At 49.2% G+C, this 19,741-nt stretch overlaps 8 protein-coding genes across 8 annotated transcripts in view; 4 read left to right on the top strand and 4 right to left on the bottom strand.

Annotated features, from left to right (window-relative positions):
* The window catches only part of BO79DRAFT_217399 (uncharacterized protein), a gene marked incomplete at both ends in the record, with an annotated part of 2,532 nt that extends 1,779 nt beyond the window's left edge, over positions 1-753 (bottom strand). The window contains 3 exons of the mRNA XM_025683363.1: positions 9-133; positions 234-290; positions 749-753. Of these exons, the coding sequence (XP_025540167.1) occupies positions 9-133; positions 234-290; positions 749-753 (187 nt within the window). The remainder of the gene's footprint in view (positions 1-8; positions 134-233; positions 291-748) is intronic.
* Positions 754-918: 165 nt separating this feature from the next.
* Positions 919-1,983, top strand: BO79DRAFT_146743 (uncharacterized protein; the record flags this gene model as incomplete). Its single annotated transcript, XM_025678479.1, has 1 exon — positions 919-1,983. A coding segment is annotated over one exon (1,065 nt), but the record flags the coding sequence as incomplete, so codon positions are not given.
* Positions 1,984-2,395: 412 nt separating this feature from the next.
* On the bottom strand, positions 2,396-3,868 carry BO79DRAFT_254722 (intradiol ring-cleavage dioxygenase; the record flags this gene model as incomplete). The annotated part of the gene is made up of 5 exons (XM_025686093.1): positions 2,396-2,838; positions 2,934-3,099; positions 3,179-3,321; positions 3,380-3,535; positions 3,622-3,868. 5 exons carry the CDS (start codon positions 3,866-3,868, stop codon positions 2,396-2,398), a joined length of 1,155 nt encoding a protein of 384 aa, XP_025540165.1.
* Positions 3,869-6,072: 2,204 nt separating this feature from the next.
* BO79DRAFT_146790 (isocitrate lyase/PEP mutase family protein) lies at positions 6,073-7,194 on the bottom strand (the record flags this gene model as incomplete). The annotated part of the gene is made up of 3 exons (XM_025678482.1): positions 6,073-6,102; positions 6,165-6,646; positions 6,699-7,194. 3 exons carry the CDS (start codon positions 7,192-7,194, stop codon positions 6,073-6,075), a joined length of 1,008 nt encoding a protein of 335 aa, XP_025540164.1.
* A 402-nt stretch (positions 7,195-7,596) lies between these two features.
* On the top strand, positions 7,597-9,304 carry BO79DRAFT_264778 (putative MFS transporter; the record flags this gene model as incomplete). Its single annotated transcript, XM_025686831.1, has 5 exons — positions 7,597-7,728; positions 7,767-7,842; positions 7,898-8,069; positions 8,134-8,402; positions 8,466-9,304. 5 exons carry the CDS (start codon positions 7,597-7,599, stop codon positions 9,302-9,304), a joined length of 1,488 nt encoding a protein of 495 aa, XP_025540163.1.
* Positions 9,305-9,466: 162 nt separating this feature from the next.
* On the top strand, positions 9,467-12,036 carry BO79DRAFT_264773 (Zn(II)2Cys6 transcription factor; the record flags this gene model as incomplete). The annotated part of the gene is made up of 4 exons (XM_025686830.1): positions 9,467-9,780; positions 9,833-10,150; positions 10,208-11,106; positions 11,181-12,036. 4 exons carry the CDS (start codon positions 9,467-9,469, stop codon positions 11,906-11,908), a joined length of 2,259 nt encoding a protein of 752 aa, XP_025540162.1. The 3' UTR covers positions 11,909-12,036.
* Positions 12,037-12,488: 452 nt separating this feature from the next.
* Positions 12,489-14,040, bottom strand: BO79DRAFT_228135 (flavin monoamine oxidase family protein; the record flags this gene model as incomplete). Its single annotated transcript, XM_025683944.1, has 3 exons — positions 12,489-13,252; positions 13,329-13,629; positions 13,720-14,040. The coding sequence occupies 3 exons, from the start codon at positions 14,038-14,040 to the stop codon at positions 12,489-12,491; spliced, it is 1,386 nt and encodes a 461-aa protein (XP_025540161.1).
* An 802-nt stretch (positions 14,041-14,842) lies between these two features.
* BO79DRAFT_237453 (Zn(II)2Cys6 transcription factor) lies at positions 14,843-17,558 on the top strand (the record flags this gene model as incomplete). The annotated part of the gene is made up of 8 exons (XM_025684703.1): positions 14,843-14,892; positions 14,991-15,307; positions 15,382-15,498; positions 15,562-16,121; positions 16,193-16,466; positions 16,528-16,703; positions 16,762-16,942; positions 17,008-17,558. The coding sequence occupies 8 exons, from the start codon at positions 14,843-14,845 to the stop codon at positions 17,556-17,558; spliced, it is 2,226 nt and encodes a 741-aa protein (XP_025540160.1).
* Positions 17,559-19,741: the final 2,183 nt, after the last annotated feature.

Below are 19,741 nucleotides of genomic sequence, written 5' to 3'. Positions count from 1 at the left end.
GTTCTCACCATGCATCGCCGGCGCCAAGTCGGAAATTAAGGGAGCGCCCGCGAAGTCTTCGTTACGGATTTTGAAGTCCCTACAAGAGCGGCTATCACTTTGGGGCATATGTAAAATCAAAAAGTGTTCAGACCTGATTACTGATAGCAATCAGAGCATTATGAAAGTTCAAAAATAAAAATAATACATACAACAGAAGGGATTCGCTGGTGGTCACCCACCCAACTACTAACCTCCCGGCGTGTGGCTTGAGTACGGCTGAGCGGACGGGAAGCCCTATTTTCCACACCCTGTGGTCGTATGTACTAGATTATTTCTGTACGCAGCATATGTAATTCCAGCGACAAATTACTATGAGAAAGTAATTATAATTTACCCAGATGAAGTTCCATAAAGCCGCCATGTACGCCTAGCTGAATCAACTCTTGAATTACTGCGTGACATGGTTGAGAAATATCATGGGATGAATGGGCTGATACAGATCTAGATTTCTATTCATCATCATGATAGTGAAATAAAAGACTGGGATATTTACCTTTCGCTGCCCGAATCGGCGCTGGATGTTCACATGTGGGCCTCCATGTCGGCTTGCTTTCTTCCATTCTTCTAAGCCCACATATTGTGCAAGACTGACGGAATTGAAGGCTACCAAATTGTTTTGTTTAGCCAGTGGCCCGGAAGTGAGAGCTAGGTGACGTCCACAGGCGGAAAGCTGATCCGGTGCTTGCGCATCTATTTCATCACCTACGACATGATGTCGACAGACGTTCCATGTATCTTGTGATGACTTACAAATAGAATGACTCCCCCCCCATTTATTGCTTTGAAAGTTTAGCATTCACTCTCTCTTACAGCTATCGCTCACGTTCTAACCGCTAGACCCAAGAAGAAATATCGCGCCTATCCAACGGCTGCCCGAGGAATATGTCCGAAAAGTTATCAGATTTCGACATGGCCCCAAAGCCTCAAACCAGGAGGCCTTTTAACTCAATGCAATCTATGTTGACAAAGCTCCATTTGAATTACAGCCTGAGATTCTCATTCAGTGCCCTGCCTCCGAGACTGGTGGAAAAAGTATTCACATTCCTCTCCGCCCCAGATCAGATCTGTTTCGGACTAAGCTGCAAATATATACTATGTTGTCTCAAGTCCTATCTTGAGGAGCAGAAAACCCAGCTTTATCAGTTTCTCCCCGTCGAAAAACGAAAGGACATATTCGCCAAGATCGAACAACAACCCAGAGTACAGTTGCTACTTCGACTCGAGAGCGATCGTTGGAGATACTGCAGTGACTGTCAAGTTCTCCACCCAGCTTTTACCTGGCGGTCTTTACGCGATTTGAAGGAAACGCATACGAAGCAATCGAAATGTTGCTCTGCATGTTCCTTTCTAAAAGGCAGTCTACGCTGTATGCCATATGCTGGCGAAGTTGACATTTGCCCGTGTACGAAAATCACATTCGTTGATAAACTGAACTTGATACGGCTATGCAAAAAGGAGAAAAGGTTCGTGCCTGTCAGCAATGGAAAGTCCAGTAGCGTTCCTCCCACCCAAAAGCCGTATAAAGATTTCCAGCATTCCTGCGTGTTCAACGCAAACCCTTCGTTTAGGGTCAGAATCAGGACTGATCTTTTGTTCGATGATACGCACCAGAGACTGTGCCTGTACAATTTTTATGAGATCTACACTGTACCCGGATGTCCTTTAAAGAGCTTGCGATCTATCACCATCTGTCCACACAGGGATATAGTGGATTTTGCTCGGCAAATCTTTCATGAAGGTGGTTCAGGGTTTATGGGGTGGGAGAAGAATCGCTCAACCCGCTCTGCAAAATTTAGTAGTTGGGCGAGGTATGAGAATGCAGAAGGTTGCTACTACTCCATGACGATATCCACAGCGAGAGACTTGGGGAAAAGTGATTGGCCAGATAAAGCTTGGACTCGCCAATCTTCTCGTCGAAATACCCCCGGCGGGAATGCTTAACTGAAAGGCGTCATTTGATATGGTAATGTTTGGGAAACGGCCATTTATCTCCCTTTCTCGATATATGCTAGTATGAGGCACAGCTTGACGAAATGTTATTCTACACAGGACTGTTTGGATTACTTAAAGGGATAGTCATTGATCTTAACTCGGTAACAGAGAGTCTAGGGATTTTCTTCACTTTTACTTGTAAGGATCGAACAATATCCACATTTTGCTGATTAATCCTCAGAAATTGATGAAACCGTGCAAGTATACCGTTGTATTTTGACAGTACCGTACTACATATCAATTGTACCTTCTTAACCTGTATAACGTAGAATTCGCGGATATCTCCCTACATCTCCGTCGCTAACCTCAATGGCTAGGAGCAAGTCCGCCATTTCATTCTTTAGACAACCATCACTAAACACTAAGCAGAAGCCGTAGCAGCAGCAGATGCAATCGTGCTCGAAAGTGCCGCAGCAATGTCTCCCATACCAGCCATGCTCATCTCAAAATCATCATTGACCTCACCTCCATCATCAGTCCAGTACCCCTCAGGAGACAGCGAGTCATCGCGCTTGGCATTCACTCCGATCGAGATCCAAGCGAAGATACCGTCCGAGACACTGTCACCGAGAAGAACATACTCCATGAACGGGTCAGTCGTGTCTGCCTCCGTTTGCAGAATACTATCGTCGGCGTTCTCAGTCAGACTCTGGGTATTGGTCGAGTAGGGACTCGTCTTCTCGACCTCGGTAATTAGGTCCTGGTCGAAGAAGATCTGGCCCACATGCGAGGAGTGGCTGTCGTAGATACCGGCGATGGTGCCATTAGGGAGGATTTTTGTTTCGTTGGCGGGGTGGGTGACGACTATGCATTTACGATTTATTAGTTTGGAAGCCTTCCAAAACAGCCAAGAGGCAGATGGAAGAATAACGACTGGGGAGGGGTATAGGTGTACGTACCGTGAATGTGAACCGCTCGGCCAGAATAATGCCCGGGGAAGATCGATTCGAAACGCACGACTCCGTCGTCTCCGCTGGACTGGACGCCGCGCAGGAAGGTCGTGTTGATGTTGCCCTGGTCGTCGGCGTTTCCGTTACCGCTCTCAACTACACCGGAGTAGACACCCTGTTTCCCGCAAAGTGCGGTAGAGGTTAGTGGCTTGGGGTCAAACTGAGATGAACAGAGAAGTCGAGGAGGTTCGTACGGTTGCATTGCAATGCCAGATGTCCGTGTAGATGTTGGGCAGAGGCTCGCAGGTATTGGTATCAATGAGCTGAATATCCATGAACAAGGGCACACCGGCCTGGTCCTCGGCCACGTTGCGACGGATGAGCTCTCCGGCGATGTCTGCAGTGTACATTGTAAGGTTCTTGTTTCAGTAGAAGGAATAGCGCAGAAGACATACAGTAAGGACCCTGAGTCACCTCGGGCTGGACGATGCAGGTGCCGCCGGATGCGAAGATGGCACTTGGGTCAGTTGATGGGTTGATACCGGTCAAGTTGGAATGGTGATCAGTGGCGAGGACTGAGTCCAGATCACGAGCCTTGAGGTATTGGGGGCCTAACCTATTAGTTGAGACTGTACTGGGTGTGGATAAAGTGGTATCAATTAAGGGAAGGAAATGTCCCTTCTAGCCCAGTACTTACTGGACAGTCCCCTCTCCCGACGCAAGTGCTGAAGGGCATTCGCACGCCGAGCGACATTACTATCTTCAACTCCACGAGCCTTGAGGGTGGAAGCACATTGAGCGAGGCTGCGTGACTGCACAGGTGCACGCTTGAGGAACGCTGCCCGTTCAGCAGCTTCATGCTTGACATCGTGTCCGGGATGACCAAGTCCCAGAGACGCCAGCACGGCGACGCTGATGATCAAAGGAGAAGAAATATGAACCATCTTGATGGGTGTCTGGAAGGAGTGAAGCTAGCAATTGAAGAGTGAATTCTGAGCTGCAATTTATCGGCTCGATATTTCCTAGGAGCTCATGGTCTTTATAGGTCATTTTTACTCCAACTCCAACTCCAACATCGGCGACAATGGAACCATCTAGGTCTAAAAGGGAACGTCATCCCGTCCCACACTCATGTTTCGATGTTTGGACCCAAATACATCCACCAGTCAAATCCTCATCTAGAGCAATCTAAAAGCTGGGCTCGCTCAGGGCTGGTTGCTATGCCTCAGTGCCTATTGAACCCCTCCTGTGGCATATTGTTACTGCAGCACACGCGTCCATGAATTACGCCATAATAAGGTGGATAAAGCTCCAGCTCTTGTTGTTGGCTATTCCAGCTACTGGGCAAAATTTCTGGTAGAAATTGATTTGATGCCAAGTCAAAGCCAAGGCATACAAAGAGCCGATCTGCAGGGGTGACGGAGTTTCCAGTCACGGACGTATCCACGGTCAGGCGAAGAATTAAGTGATGATAGTAGTTTGGATGTAGAAAACAGTGATACCACCTGAGAATTCACCTTATATGAGATATAATAATGTCATATTTTCGATGCTGAACAATTTAAAATGCTTCTTGCGCGCAGTGGCATTTCATAGAGCTCAGTACTCGGTTCAAGCCCTATGCGGGAATTTGTAACTCGAAACTGCCGAGAAGAAAGGGTTGATGAGTAATCGGGATCTGCGCATTCCGATCACCCCCCACGGCCCTCTGGCCCAATCGACGCCAAGATATTAGACATTGGGGTTGATCAATCAATCGGCATCACAGCTTGCGTCACTTTTGCCCGGAAGCAGCACGTTTGGCAGAAAGGTATTTAGGGTACCTGCGTGACTGCTTTTGCGCGGCTATTATCAATTACCCGTCGATAATTGGAGTCGCTATGCTCTTCGCACTAGAGATGAAGGCCTCAAACACAACGGGGACGTGGATACTATCTGCCACAGGCTGTTTACCTAGGTCAATTTATATACAGTGATATGCCCTGTCGCAATACCGCTTCATAGGAGGGACTGCAAATTGAGATGCCATCATCTTGGGAAAGCTTCGGCTAAAGACTGCTTCTGGGTACTAGAAGAGTAACCGTAAGGGCAGCCACCAAAGTGTGTCCTTCATATTCCGAACCTGGAAATACTAGGTCCGGCTGACGAGTGAAATTGCGGGCCTCCAGACCCGTCCCCCCGGGTAGAACTGGATATCTCGAAGTTTAGCTCTGTCCCTAGATACACGTACAATGGACTTGTATTGATCTTTCTTCGATATCATGGGCGTATTCGAGTAGACCCAAACAAATATGCCCCGTCACCTTGGATAGAAAAGGTAACAATGTCCAATTCCCATTATCAAACTCCTTGTCTGGATTGGATGCATCATAATATATATTATTGTCACGCGTGAGGATCGAAACAGATGAAAATACACCAATAAAAGCGCAGAAAAGATGCGGAGACTCCTCCCGTGATAAGTACCATCTTCTAGTTCATAAAGTTGGCCGCGAAAGCAGTGTAATGAGCGATGGCCGCTATTCGGGGCTGGTCAGTCACCTAAATTCCCGAAGGTTCACAAATATTACTATAGCAGCATTTACAGTATCGGAATGTTAGGATAAACCGTAAAAGAGTTTTCATGGCAAGACTTTAGTTGTCTTAAATATACCAGTGCAAACAATACCTTGCTACTATAGAAACCCGGGCTCAATCTACACAGCCACAGTAGTGTGCGATTTCTGGCGTTCGTCATTGGACCGTTGCGTTTTGATCACAGTATTTCTAAATCCCTAGCCATCTTGCATCGTGTACTGATAGCCCAACATTAGGTTAGGATAAGGTAGTTTCTCCAGCTTCTATGTATTTGTATGTTATATACTCCGCCCCCAAGAAGGTGAAAGTTGAGAGAGATTCATAGCCTGTACAAATATCTCCAATACCCGAAATAACCCTACCCATATCCAAAAGCAGACCAGCCACTAGAATTCATAAAATCGATATATACTACTCCATTTATGGGATATATAGTTCACAACAAATTTCACAAGGAGTTACCCCAGAGCCCACCACCTGTATTACTTGAAGTTTGGAAGAAAGCTAACTACACTTATGCATCCTTGACCTGATATATGATCTTATCACTACCAAATTTCGTCTCCCATCTTCACTCGTACTTATATCTCTCCTCCAATTCCTGTGAACATTAGCATTTAGCAGAAGTTACCGAAAGCGAAAAGCATGAACAATAGCACTCACCCAGTACTTATTAAACCCAACACCTTCACAAACTTGGTCATATGTCAGTATCATAGGCGGCGCTCCAACCGTCATGCTCCGCTTCAACCCATCAAGGGCTTCGCGGAGTCCCCGCAAATGTGCGGCGACCAACGTCCACGGATACGCCACAGCGCAGAACCCCAATTCCGCGAGGTTCTTGGCCGATAAGTTTTCGGTCTTACCGCCTTCAATAATATTGGCGAAGGTCGGAATGCCCACTTCTTGCACGCAGCGTGTCATGGCCTCACGGTCCGGCAAAGCTTCAACAAAGACTGCATCGACACCGAGACGGCGAAACTCGTTTGCTCGGGACATAGCTTCGTCCCACCCGTGGATGAGAGCATCCGTCCGTGCCAGAATAAATATATCTAGGCCCTGATTGCGCGCGTCACAGGCGGCTTTAATCCGAGCAAAGGCTTCCTCGCGCGACACGACGCTCTTGCCTTTTGTGTGGCCGCATCCTAAAAGTGGTTAGTATGTCACACAAGAATAGAAAGAGAAAATCAGGCATACTCTTAGGCCATTGCTGATCTTCAATCATAACCCCAGCCGCACCAGCAGCAGCAAAGCTCTCCACTGTCCGCTTGACGTTCAATGGACTGCCATACCCCGTGTCACCATCCGCCATAACAGGAACTGACACCTGCCGGACGGCATCGCGAATCTTGTCGCACATTTCAGCCATAGCAATGTACCCCGTATCGGGGAGACCGTAGGAACTGGCAACCGCGTACCCGGCTAGGAAGACCATGGGAAACCCGGCCTCCTCAACCAGGCGGGAGGAAAGACCATCGTAGGAGCATGCGTGCGCAAGGATCTTGTTTGGGTCTCCATGTGCCTCGAGCATCATCGTGCGGAGACGAGATGCCTGAAGCGATGGGATTTTGCCGCGCACGTTTGGCAGTTTGATAGTGACATCCTGCGTGGTGCCATCCTGGGGTCCAACACCTGGTTCGTGGGTCCTCAGGGAGTCGAACTGGAAAGGGTAAGGCACTTCGCTGGTAGACATGGTCAGGATTGGGTTTTTCGTTTACAGTGTAGGTCAAAATACTTCAGTTGCAAGACAACTGAGCTTGGGACAATGTGGGCGCTCACTTGACGTTTTATGAAGCCCTCAATTCCCCGCGGATATTTCAAGTGTCGGGTAATTGGCAATATCCGCCACCCCGCTCCGCTATGTCGGCAGTAGGGAAGAAGAGTTTCATATTTCATATTTTGATGCATGAACCCCGTGGGGAAATGCGATCCATTGACCTGGTTGGCTCCATATTGCGGGGAAGGCCATGCAGGCTCTCCTTCTGCATGGGAGTATAGCACCGTGGTCCTATAAAAGGGGCCATTGAGCGCAACATGGACTTTGCAGTTGAGGAAGTACAACCATCCCTATCTTTAAGACATAACTTCACACAGTATGAGTCAAGTCTTTAAACCTATCGATGATCCAGGTAGTGAGCACATTGAGGGAGTGGATCCAGATTGCATGGACCATACGCTTCAACGGGTTCAAGTCAGTCCAGAACGACAAAGGTCAATCGTTCGGAAGGTAAGCTATTCCTTCTGTGTGGTATGAAATGAGTGAAGCTAAGTTCCAGAAAGTTTGACCGACGTCTATTGCCGCTCCTTTGCGTCTTGTATATTTTGTCATACTTGGACCGCGGTGAGTGTACCATGTCTCGATGAACTGTCCTCACATGGCTAATTTCTTTCTGAAGGCAACATCGGCAACGCAAAGATTGCTGGGCTCCAAGAGAGTTTACACCTCGATGACTCGGATTGGTCCTGGGTTCTGAACAGCTTCTATCTGTGCTATACTGTCTTTGAGTGGACAAACCTTCTGTGGAGACTATTTCCCGCGCATTATTATGTGGCAGTTTTATGCATTTGGTGAGTAGTCCCTGTAATCGTATCATGGTCATAAAATATAAATTAACGGATTGTCTGAATACAGCTGGGGTGCTGCTGCCATGTGTAGTGGAGCAGTCCACAACCTTGGTGAGCTTATTGTGTGTCGGTGCCTGTTGGGCGTGTTCGAAGCCAGCTTCGGCGCTGGGGCACCTTATTTCCTCTCCCTGTTCTACCAACGACATGAGCTGGGGCTCCGAGTATCGGTACTTCTAGGAATGTCTCCGATCGCGAACTGCTTTGCCTCTGCACTGGCATATGGCATTACTCAGATCCGGAATGGACTTGAGCCATGGCAGTATCTCTTTCTGATTGGTGAGTCTCGTCCATCTCTCTGGACCATCCATAGGAATTTCCGAAGATAACCCTTGAACGCAGAAGGGGCACCTACCGTCATAATCTCCGTCGTCGTGTTTTTCTTCCTCCCGGATAGCCCCGGGTCGGCCCGGTTTTTGGATGAGCAGCAACAAGCAGATGCAGTTAGGCGCTTGACAACGCAAGACCGCACGGCAAAAGACCGCGTGCATTGGAAGCAAATTTGGAGTGGTCTCCTGGACTATAAGAACTATGTGCACATGATCATACATTTCTGTTGCAATTATTCCTTTGCGGGTCTGTCCAACTTCCTGCCCACTCTCATTGAAGATATGGGATACGTCTCCGTCCACGCTCAGGGTCTCACAGCGCCTCCCTATCTGGGATCCTTTGTCTGCTGCCTGGCAGCCGCCTTCCTGTCGGACCGTTTGGGTAACCGAGGCTTAGTAGTGGTAGGATTCTCGACAATAGGCTTGGTTGGCTACTTGATGCTGGCCTGTGTACACGATGCTAGCGCAGATGGGGTACGGTATGCAGGTATCTGGTTAGCAACATGTGGAGTGTTCCCGTCCCTCGCGATTAACATTACTTGGTTACTGAATAACCAGGGTGGCGACAGTAAACGAGGAGCCGGGATGGCAGTGTTAGCGATATTTGGGCAGTGCTCCAGCTTCGTCAGCAGCTCTTTATTTCCGGCCACTGATGCACCCAACTATACGCGTGGGTGTGCTGCGGGCGCAGGCTTGACGGGCTTAGTGGTGGTTCTTGGCGCCGTGCTACACTGCAAACTCAGGCTCGAAAATGCTCGACGGAACCGGGTACATGGTCGCGTCAGTGAGGAACATGCTATTGATGTGACGGAAGCTGGAGATGATGATCCTAATTTTCGCTACATCACTTAATTAACCGCAGATGTTGCAAGTAGTACGCATTAATGATTGAGTGGCGTGGGGCAAGCACACCCGAAATTAGGTTTAGTGCAATATAAAAGTGTCGGGTATTTGGCAATTGCCGAACTGCAGCTTCCCTCTCTCCTTTTCAACATCCTCTCTTACCCCGGCATCATGGAACGCAAACCCACCAGGCCATCCCGCAGTCGAGCAGTAAGCCGGTATCAGTATCAGAGAGCATATCAGGCCTGCATCCCTTGTGCAAGACGCAAAACTAAATGCAAGCGCAGTGACAATGCAATCGCCTGCGACAGGTGCGAAAAGAAGGGTATCCGGTGCATGTCTAGTAGCAAGCGACCATGGTCGCGAAGCACTCCTAAAGGGAATAACCTAGATACATATTCACCGCCAGTCACTCCGGATGCTGAACCTGATTCAGCACTAAGAATGAGAGAGATCCATGATCTCGACGGTTCACGAAGCCCATTGTGGGTCCCATCTTCAAAGATATTCTCTGTAAACAGCCACTAACCTGAATAGTGAAAATGAGGCCCGAAGGGAAGACAGCTTAGAGCGAGAAATTGACCCAGAACAACGGCGGTTGACTAGTGGAAAGGAATTCTCTCAGTCAATGATGGAAACAGTGGTTTCCAACGAACAGGATGCCATGAGATTGTTATTCAAAGCAGCGGCCCCTTCAAAACGTCCCACCGAAGTCGCCGCACCCCAGTCGTCGAGACTTCACAGTGACAGCAATGAGGAGTCTAGTTACCTAGACGCTCTCCGTGTGTGGAATGCATGCCGTTTTGTTCGGATGGGGTGGTTTACAGCCCAAGAGGCCGTTTCTCTCATAGAATGGTAACTATGTCGCCCTCTCAACAAGCCTCTGTATTCTTACAAATTAATAATGGCCAGGTTTTTCACTCACCTCAGTCCGCTTTCGCCAATCCTGACCGATTTCTATGCCACTCCCGCGAATCATTTCTGGCTTGTTACACAAGAACCCTTCCTTTGCTGCACCATCCTCCTTCTCGCCTCACGTTATTACATTCTTCCCGGTCGCGCCGGGAGAGTACGATCCTCGTTTATCCATCACCGTCTCAGTCAACACTGCCAGCACCTCTTGCTCCGAGTCATGCTTGGGCAGGAAAAATTCTCCAAGGCCAAGACACGAACCCTAGGTACGATAGAGGCATTGCTGCTGCTCTGTGAATGGTACCCCAAGTCGTTACACTTCCCTCCAGAGAGCGATGGTTGGGACTCGGACTTGATTATGACAGACTCGGACGTGCGCGACCCGCAGCTGGAGAGCGAGCATGAGCCTTCTGTCTCGCTTCAGTGGCAACATGAAGTCATTGAGCCGACCAAGCGTCTCGAGCGTATGTCCTGGATGATCCTCAGTGCAGCTGTCGCCCTTGCCCATGAGTTGGGGGTGTTCAGAGATGAAGTTACGTTGGCGACAGTCCAGACGCAGACTCGATCAGACAGCAGAGTATATCACGAGACCCTGGAACTGAGGCGAAAACGACTTCCAGCTCTGCTATTGGTCTATTCTGACATGGTATCCGCACGGATTGGATGTGACTCGCTCATTTCTTTGGACCCCAACTCGCCGAGTGTTCTCCTGTCTGCGGATGACGAATGGTGGGCGCCAATGCGGTTGTGGGTAAGGCTCATGCAGATCTTCAGATCTATAACGTCTACTTATACCGCCATCTTGAAAGAGGCTAGACCTGGTGCTTCGATCAGGTCTCTGATTGATGCGAAACGTCAGGAGCTTTCCGAATGGAGATCTATCTATGAGTCAATCACCGGTATGTTGGTTTGTTTACTCCGCGATCGTCATCAGTGATTCCAGCTAGCGCGAGATATACTAAGGTTCCTGTAGTAAAACAGACAAGCTTCAGCAACACCCTTTTCATTGATTACCAGCATGTCCATACCATACTAAACTCCATCGGCATGCAGGAGAGGCTCGTCCTCAACTCTCCGCGAGACATCAGTTCTCCATGCGGATATACCGATGCCGTACTTGACGGGTGTACCCAGATCCTCGCCAAAATATCCACACTGAGCCATAGTGGGCTATTGCGCTATATGCCCGTTCGTATATTTTTCCGGATGGCCAGTAGCTCAGTTTTTCTCCTAAAGGGTTTGGCGTTAGGGACACCCCGGGTGCGACTTTCTTCAGCTCTTAGAACACTAGAGTCCGCAATCGAAGGGTTACAGGAGGTATTAGCCGAGGACGAGCTTCACTTAGGTGGCCGCTATGCCAAGCTCTTGGAAATCGTAGTGGCCCGTCTCCGGAAATCCCTCCTTGATGCATCCTATGTTTGCAGTGATCCTGGAGAGGAGCAGATCAGGAGCACCAACAGGCAGGATTATATGGAAGATGTGAATCCAGAGGCCCCCTTACCGAGAAGAGACGAGAATATCGGCTTTCATATACAAACATCGAGTCCTGAAGAAGGCCGAGACCTTTTCAGCGATGACCAATGGCTCTCCCTTCCCTTCGACACTTCCATGGCTCCTTTTGGGTCATTCCTTGGCGACCTGGGCGTCTTGCCCGATCCTATCGACACGGATCTAGATTTCCTATGGAATTTGCCGCCTTGATGACCGACCCATATAGCTTCACATCGTGAATTTTATGGTAGCCTAGGGAGCTATTTGCGACATTCACCTGAAGCTTACCTCCCACCCGGCGCTTGAAATTACCAGCCAGTATACGCACTTCTCTCGAGATAAACTGGGTCGGATTTCCACTGAGATGAGGTGTGATGACGCCGTTCTTCGCCGTCCATAGTGGATGGGCCTCCGGCAAGTGCTTGAAGGCCATGGACAGCGAATATATTCCGCTGGTCATGAGAGTGTTGAACGATACTGTAGCCCCAAATGAAGATTGATCGCAAGTGCTTCGAAATGTTGCATAATACGAAATAGCATTAAATGAATTGGAAGTATACCGCTATAAAGTATTAGTCACACTATGATCACAGCTGGACGGCAATGGATGCGGCTGGGTAATACCCCCTTTTCAATTGACCCCAACAGACATTTGTTATGCTGCGCTTCAGACCTGTTTGTTCTGTTCAGGGTTGTGGTACTCCACACACCTTCTTTTACATATTTATAAGGCTACCCAGAGACACGAAACGATGGCGAATCACATCGCCCTACCTAATGTAGAATGAAATCACAAACTCGCCCTTCCCCTTCCACCCAAGGCCTTGATAACTTCCGCTGCCCCAACCTCACCCGAACACAGCGCACCCTCCATATACCCCCTCCACTCATTGCTATACTCAGTTCCAACAAAATGCAAATTACCCACAGGCTTGCCATAGACATCCGCGAACCGCGTCATATGGCCCAGTGCGGTGATCGGCGCCAGCGCCCCACGGCTATACCTCTCATGCTGCCAAACCTGGTCAAAGACCTCAATGGGCTTGTACACCTCGTGATCGTTGTTGTCATCGGCGTTAAATACCTTAGCCAACTGCTTAATGACCGCCGCTCTTCGCTCATGAGGGATGAGCTTGCCCCACTTCCTACCCTCGTTTCCATTGACAAAGCAGGTCAGAGAATAATGACGGACTTCATCAACGGAGGTGTCCCTAGCCAGAATTACCGGACCGCTGTACGAGGCGAAGTAGCCGTTGAATCCGCTATCGCGCCACCAGGGTCGATCGTAGCAAACAATGGCTTTGTTGTAATCGCCCAGCACGGTGGCGTTGGTGACTTCCTGCACTCGGGGCGGGAGAGGAGGTTGGATGTTGAGCTCTTTGTACATGGTACTGGGGATGGAGAGGATACATTTGCGCGCTGCAAAGGATTTGCCAGTTGTTGTTGTTACTATTGTGTGGGTGGATAGATCCTCGATTGTGGCGATCGGGGACGACAGGTGGATGTTGGAGGAGCCGACGAGGGATGCAAGGGCGTTTGCAAGGGATTGAGAGCCTAGATAGTGTTAGTATGTGAGGACTTCTCTGTCCTGTTCAAACTGGATTGCAAGGGGCAAGTTAGGTTTATTCACCATCTCTGAACCGCAGATGCTGCCCGCCGCTCGAGTCATCCGCACGGATAGCCAGAAGACCGTGGTTACAGCGGCAGTAATCGATGAACCAAGCAGCGGAGTATTCGGATGATTCCAAACCATGCATAACCCGCGCCCAAAGATTTACCATTTTGATTGTCTTTGGTCCCGCTCCGAGATTACGAATGTATTGCTCGAGGGTGACATTGTCATCATCAGCCCGAGGAGGGCCAGGTTTCAGCGACTCGGCTTGGATGTGATCGCGAATCTTTGCCAGATTCTCCTTTTCTTCTGTTGTCCACTATAGCCGATAACGACAGAGAATATATCAGTTATTAATTGTCTTCTTGGAGTATGTCACTTCCTTGGACTGATCCAGAGGCACACTAACATCAGATGGAGTGACCCCGAACGGAAACTCGAACCTCTCATTCGCAGCTTCCTGCATAATCGCCCTTCCTTCCAGTCGCTGCTCTACAGTCTTCAGACCAAACTTCTTTATGTATGCGCCTACTCGCTTTTGCAGGTTGATATTGATCCAAGCACCACCCAAGTCAGCGTACCCTCGACCAGAGGCAAGCGGGACACTCCAAATCTTCCCGCCAATGCGGTCGCGTGCTTCCAGAACGACAACTGAAAGGCCAGCTTGTTGAGCTGTAATAGCAGCTTGCAGGCCGGAGAAACCGGCGCCTACGACGATGAGGTCGAACATGGTAGCGATGATGGAGAGGCAAACGGGAAGGAATGAATATCCTGAGGGGACTTTCAGGAGATACGAAGATAGAATTAACAAATCATGTGTATTGTCTGGCAACTACAACTCAATGTTTAGGATCTTGAGCTTCCTTTAAGGCTCTATGGTGGTGGTTCAATGGGAGACGATACCACTGTCTCTTGTCTCGGAACCCACACTCATCTCGGATGTCTCGACCCGAGCCGAGCCGAGGGTCCAGCGTGCCAGCTTGTCACGCGTCACTGTACATACCTCCACGACGCAGCGGTGAGAGGTAAGACTTAGTCTGGTATGTGCACTAAGCTCCTCGTAAATTGTCTAAGGTCTTAGGCACCTCCCGAGTGACAACTAGTGGGGTCCTATCGTTGTTATCTATTCACAGGGTGGAATCCTCCCTAGCCCTACGGCTGCGATAGATGTAGAATACACGGTCGCACATCAATGCGCCCGGTTACGATCGATAGATAAGATAAGACGGGGGCTTCGATATTCTGTCAGAGCCCTCGTATCTTGTCTTGATGCTAATGAAGCAGAACCCAACTTGGTTCTCTCCACGATTCTGAACTCAATTCAACCAGGGGTGTCTTAACCGAAACAAGCAACGCTTTCCCCGCGATTTCTGACCAGTGCGGGGTTAAGCACAGCTCAGCGAACGAGTTCTCGAGTTGGCGCCAGCTGACGATAGCCCATAATCATCAAGGCTTACCCTCGATCTCAGCACCTTCCAGATGTCTGAATTGTATGATCCAGTCCTTCAGTCGCGCTTGAGGCTCTTCAGAAGATGGCAGATGTCCGGAATACCTCACGGAAGCTAAAGCGGACGTCAAACGCGTAAGGCTCGCCCTCTTTCTCCCTGCCAGTTCGCCGGAATTACCTTGACTCAGATACTGTTCGTCCTTGTCGCTAAACCTGAGATCACAAAAATACAGATGTATCGCATGTCGTACCAGCAAAATTAAATGCACCGGTGAAGAGCCATGCGCCAACTGTCAGCGCAGGCGTGTCGAGTGTCGTTTTGTAGAAGGTGTGAATAAAGTCATTGTTACTGAGAGGTTCGTAGGTTATCCTATGTTAGAGCATGCGACATATAAAACTGACAATCGGGCCGTGAGGATGGATAGATATCTCCGAGAACTGCAAAATAGAGCCCGCAAACGCCAAGGGCAGGATACGGAGACCCAGCCGGACCGACAGTCGATTAAGCGGACCTCAGCATCGGCATTTGGATCGGATGCAGATATTGATGGTACGATGCCAAACGAGGTCTTATATGCTAATGCACTTTCAATCCTACTTGGCTAACCCTTACAAACTCCAAAGCGTCTCCGTCTGCAGATAATCTGACGCAGCTGTTCACAGCAAGGACGATATGGACTAGCCCATTCACGCTCCCATCGCGAGTAATAAAGAAGAACGATAGCACCAAGCGAAATTGGAGTACGTCTGTCGTCGCCAATACTGATCCCTTCTTGGACCTAGCTAACACAGTGAGAATACTAGCTTGGCTTGCCCCTACGTCAACTTGGTCGTTCACAGCACGGTTGAAACTCATGATTGCAGAGAAGCTCCAGATTGTATCGCACTGCAGCGGACCAGATCTATTCGACGGTGACCTCTACCCAATCCACTGGAACCCCCTTCCGGTGAATGAGCATCCTGATGTCAGCAACCTTCCTTCAATGGACTACGCACTCTACCTGTTCAATACCGTCAAATTCCATCTGGGACATAACTTCCGTCTACTCGATGAAGCCAACTTTTTATACCACACCAAGGAGTTCTACCATGGAGACGCAGCAAAGGAAGCAAGCAAGAATCGGCTATGGTTCGTTCAGTTTCTACTAGTTCTTGCATTTGGGAATGCATTCTTGTTGCCAGTGGGCTATCGTTCAAGTAGCGACAATAAAGAGCCACCCGGGGCTAAGTTCTTCGTGAGGGCTATGAGTCTCATGCCCGATCCGACAACGTTATCCCGCGGCGGGTTTGTGGCTATTGAAGTGCTCGCATTGACAGGGTTGTATCTTTATTGTATCGATCACCGGTCTTCAGCATACTCTTATGTGAGTCTACCCGATTACCCGATCATATAGTACTGTTCTCCCCCATTCTCATGCTAATAGCTTTCCATTAGGTAGGACACGCCATCCGCATTGCACAGATGGACGGTATGCATACTCAACTGCCTGAAGACGAGCTCGGAGCAGAAACTGTTGCCCGGTCGAGGGATCTTTGGTGGACGCTATACGTTTTGGACCGTCACATATCGTCGTCAGTTGGTGCGTCCATGACACTCCAGGATAGCGATATCACCACCCTGCTTGACCCACCCGGGACAACAACGCAGAGCAATGCTACGCTTGGCCTTCTGGTGAGGCTGTCGCATCTTCTATCATATATTCTGTCAAGTATGATATGCCTCTCCCAGAAGAAGAGCCGAATAGGACTGAGCCGGCTGACATCTGAAAGCTATATACAAATGTAGTCAAACTCAGCTGGGGACGTTCCTCGAGACCACACGATCGATTTTACAAGTCCTTGCCAGTCAAGCCCAAGATATCGAGAATATCATGGAAGTGAAATTCCAGAACTCAGTGGACGCCATGTCGAAGGGAACAAGGCACGTTACGCTGCTATATCACCAGGTTTGTTTCCCTTCGTAACCACCAAGAGTACATTGCACTGATAAAATCCGAATTACAGTGCGTAATAGTGGCTACGCGCCCACTGTTGCTATCAGTGCTTAAGGAGCGATTAGACCGATTAGGTCACGGACCGGAAGACTGGCAGAGCATTGTGGCCCCGACCGATGGTCTGATCTCGGCAGGCATCAAGTCGGCGATCAAAACGTTGCAGATACTGAAAGATGAAGACAATCTACTCGGTGGGTTCAGGCTCTTCTAAAGCAGTTCACGCAGATTATGAAGTCCAATTGATCTAACGCACTAGACCTAGATGTCTTCCTCCCCTTCGACATGGAGTTCACCTACGGAGCAGCAATGCACATCGCCATGGCCAAGGCTGTCTTTCCCAACGTCACCGAAGGTGAAAATGAAAATTGCATGAACGATATTCACTTGATCCTCGACCAAATGATCCAGCGTGGAAACAAGCTCGCGGCAGCACGAAAGTCCGAACTTGCACAGCTTGAAAAGCTCTTCCAGGAAGTCGCAGACCGCATCGAGCGGCGGGGCCTTGAGACACTCACCCTGCCCACATCTTCAGCGGCGGTGCCACCGCCCTCCGAGCTGGGCTCCGAATTCATGATGGCGGGACGTGTCGACCGTCCTCAAGACTCGGCAGATCTGGCAGCTTGTTCAGTGCCTCTGAACTCGGTACCAGGGTCCCCATCTGTTCTGGCTCAAGCTTCTAGCCTCGGCTTTTTAGATAGTATTGGGATTTCCTCGTACGAGTTCTTCTCGCTGGTAAATCAGATTGGGCAGACAGAGGGGTGTAGTGTTTTGGATGCAGGTGCGCCACCATGGGATGGATCCATGTAGGTCGCCACGATAAGAAACTGCCAGAAAGACTTTGCCATTATCCTTGAACCGAATTTGCGTCTATCTGTAAAGTATAAATCCCCATAGGTTCATCTATATCTCTCGTGGCCGAAGCGATTTCGGAAAATCTACCCACACAGTGCTACCTCTACTGCCAGTGTATGTCTCTGCTTGATTTCAATACTGGAGGTAGAAGACTTTCGGACATTAGTGTCCTACTCAGTCCGACAGTTGTAGTTGTAAATACCTGAATAGAAGCGACAATCAACCCGCACAATCGGATTCGAGCATTCCAGCTATAGAATCCCTCGCGTTCGCGACTCCACCGATCGGGTTCCCCATCCGACGGGCCCGCAGCAACCGAGATAACCAACAATTGTCGCCTCCCCACCATCACTGCCAGCGACAGTGATAAAGTTTAACCGAATCATTCTTTGACCCTCCGTCCACAGATGACTATGACAACTTAGGACTTTCTACAGCAAAATCATCACATTGCTGGTCTGTATATATCAATACCAATTATCCCCTGGGCTGTGTATGGGAGTAGAGCTGCAGGTGGGTCTAGCGGCCGTGTCGGGTTCTAAACCCGAGACTAGACATCGGTTTCTAGATACTACCGACGAACCCGAGCCGAGATGCTTCCATCGTTATTTGTTGGTTGGAGTCAGAGCTGGGGTCTCTCGTATAATCTACATCCACGCTTCCGGTGCATGTTTACGGAGCATGCTAGGGAAAGCGGGGAGGCAGGTGTGTCAGGTCAAAATGTGTGATGGGGATTGATCCGATGTTCTGTATGTTTGTGTTCGAAGCCTAGCGGGGTCTTTAGTATTGAAGGTTGTAGGTAATTCCCGCCTTTTCGTCCTCGGGGAGCTCGGGGCCTGGGTGTGGGTTATTGTAGATAGGAAAGGAATTCGGGCGGTCCTGTGATGGTGCCTGTTCAGTGGTAATTTGAGACTTTCATCATATGCTACTCATTGCTTTTGGCCATGCTGTCTAAGGTGGAGGTGATCTAATAGCGATAGAAGTTGGTAAGCCGTTGCTCTCTTTTTTGTGCGCCAGATACCCCTCATTTCGGGAATTCATGTGAGGATTAGATGAGAGACAATTAGATGCAGTAGCATTGAAAGTAGGTATTGTGCGGGCAATTTGTCTACAATACTGATATAGAATCTCTCAGACCCATAGGAGGTCTATAAGGATCAGCAGGCACTACCTGAAAAGATAAGCGAAGTATGATCCTGCACACCCGCTGCATATCCACCTGTTTAGTGCCAACTTGGCCAAGTGACTACCAGATTGAACCCTATTGAATGAGGCTCCAGGTGCCTTTGTTGAAGGGTGTCTTGGATAGCACCAAATAATTGTTATGGTGAGAAGGGGTCAATGCTTGTAACTGACTAGTAACAGTTCGCCTTGGGTATTACCAGTGATGTAAGTATTTGGCAGCTGACACTAGTTGTGTCTGATCAAGATGGAGGGGATGTGCCTATTCTGGAGCGGGTAAATCCTACAGAATGCGCTAGATCTCAGCTCCCGAGGATATCTACGGATCAACATAGTGGACTAATAGACTCATGGGATAATGCTTGCACTGTGTGCAATTGGAAATACTACGACGGTCTACACTCGTCGATGGCCCTCGCGTCGGGCGAACAACGCGGTATCTCGGTCCGCTACCGATTACGCCTGTACCGCTGGCCCTATCTTTCCGTGATCTTGATCTTGGATGTCACTCCGCCTACCACTGTTTAGCTATGGAAATTGACTAGCGGTAACTGCGGCACTCTCGCTATTTCCCTCGCGCATCAGCTTCGTGCGTCCCTATCAGTCCCTGGCGCGCTATCCCACTGGCATGGATCATGAGAACAGAAGACGTAGGGAGGACTTCGAAGCTGATAGGCAAAGCAGCTGCAAGACTTGCCTCTATCCTGTCGTCACGATCTGTGGCTTCTTGTGGTCCTTTGCTCCATTTGGAAAATCTATCCCGTATAGAAATCCATTGGCCAAACCAGCCCGGCTCATGAGTCTAGATCCGAGCCGATCTTGGAAGGGATAATCAGCTGGAATCCGGTTTGCTATTCCGATTGATCAGCCGGCATTATCGGGATGCAAGACGTGCAGGTCTTTCAGCATACAATCATGATTGTCTCCCGACACCATTAATGACATTCCGGTAATAG

This window comes from Aspergillus costaricaensis (genome assembly GCF_003184835.1).
Source record: "Aspergillus costaricaensis CBS 115574 unplaced genomic scaffold BO79scaffold_14, whole genome shotgun sequence".
Classification (NCBI taxonomy): domain Eukaryota; kingdom Fungi; phylum Ascomycota; class Eurotiomycetes; order Eurotiales; family Aspergillaceae; genus Aspergillus; species Aspergillus costaricensis.
This window is presented reverse-complemented; position numbering and strand designations above follow the sequence as displayed.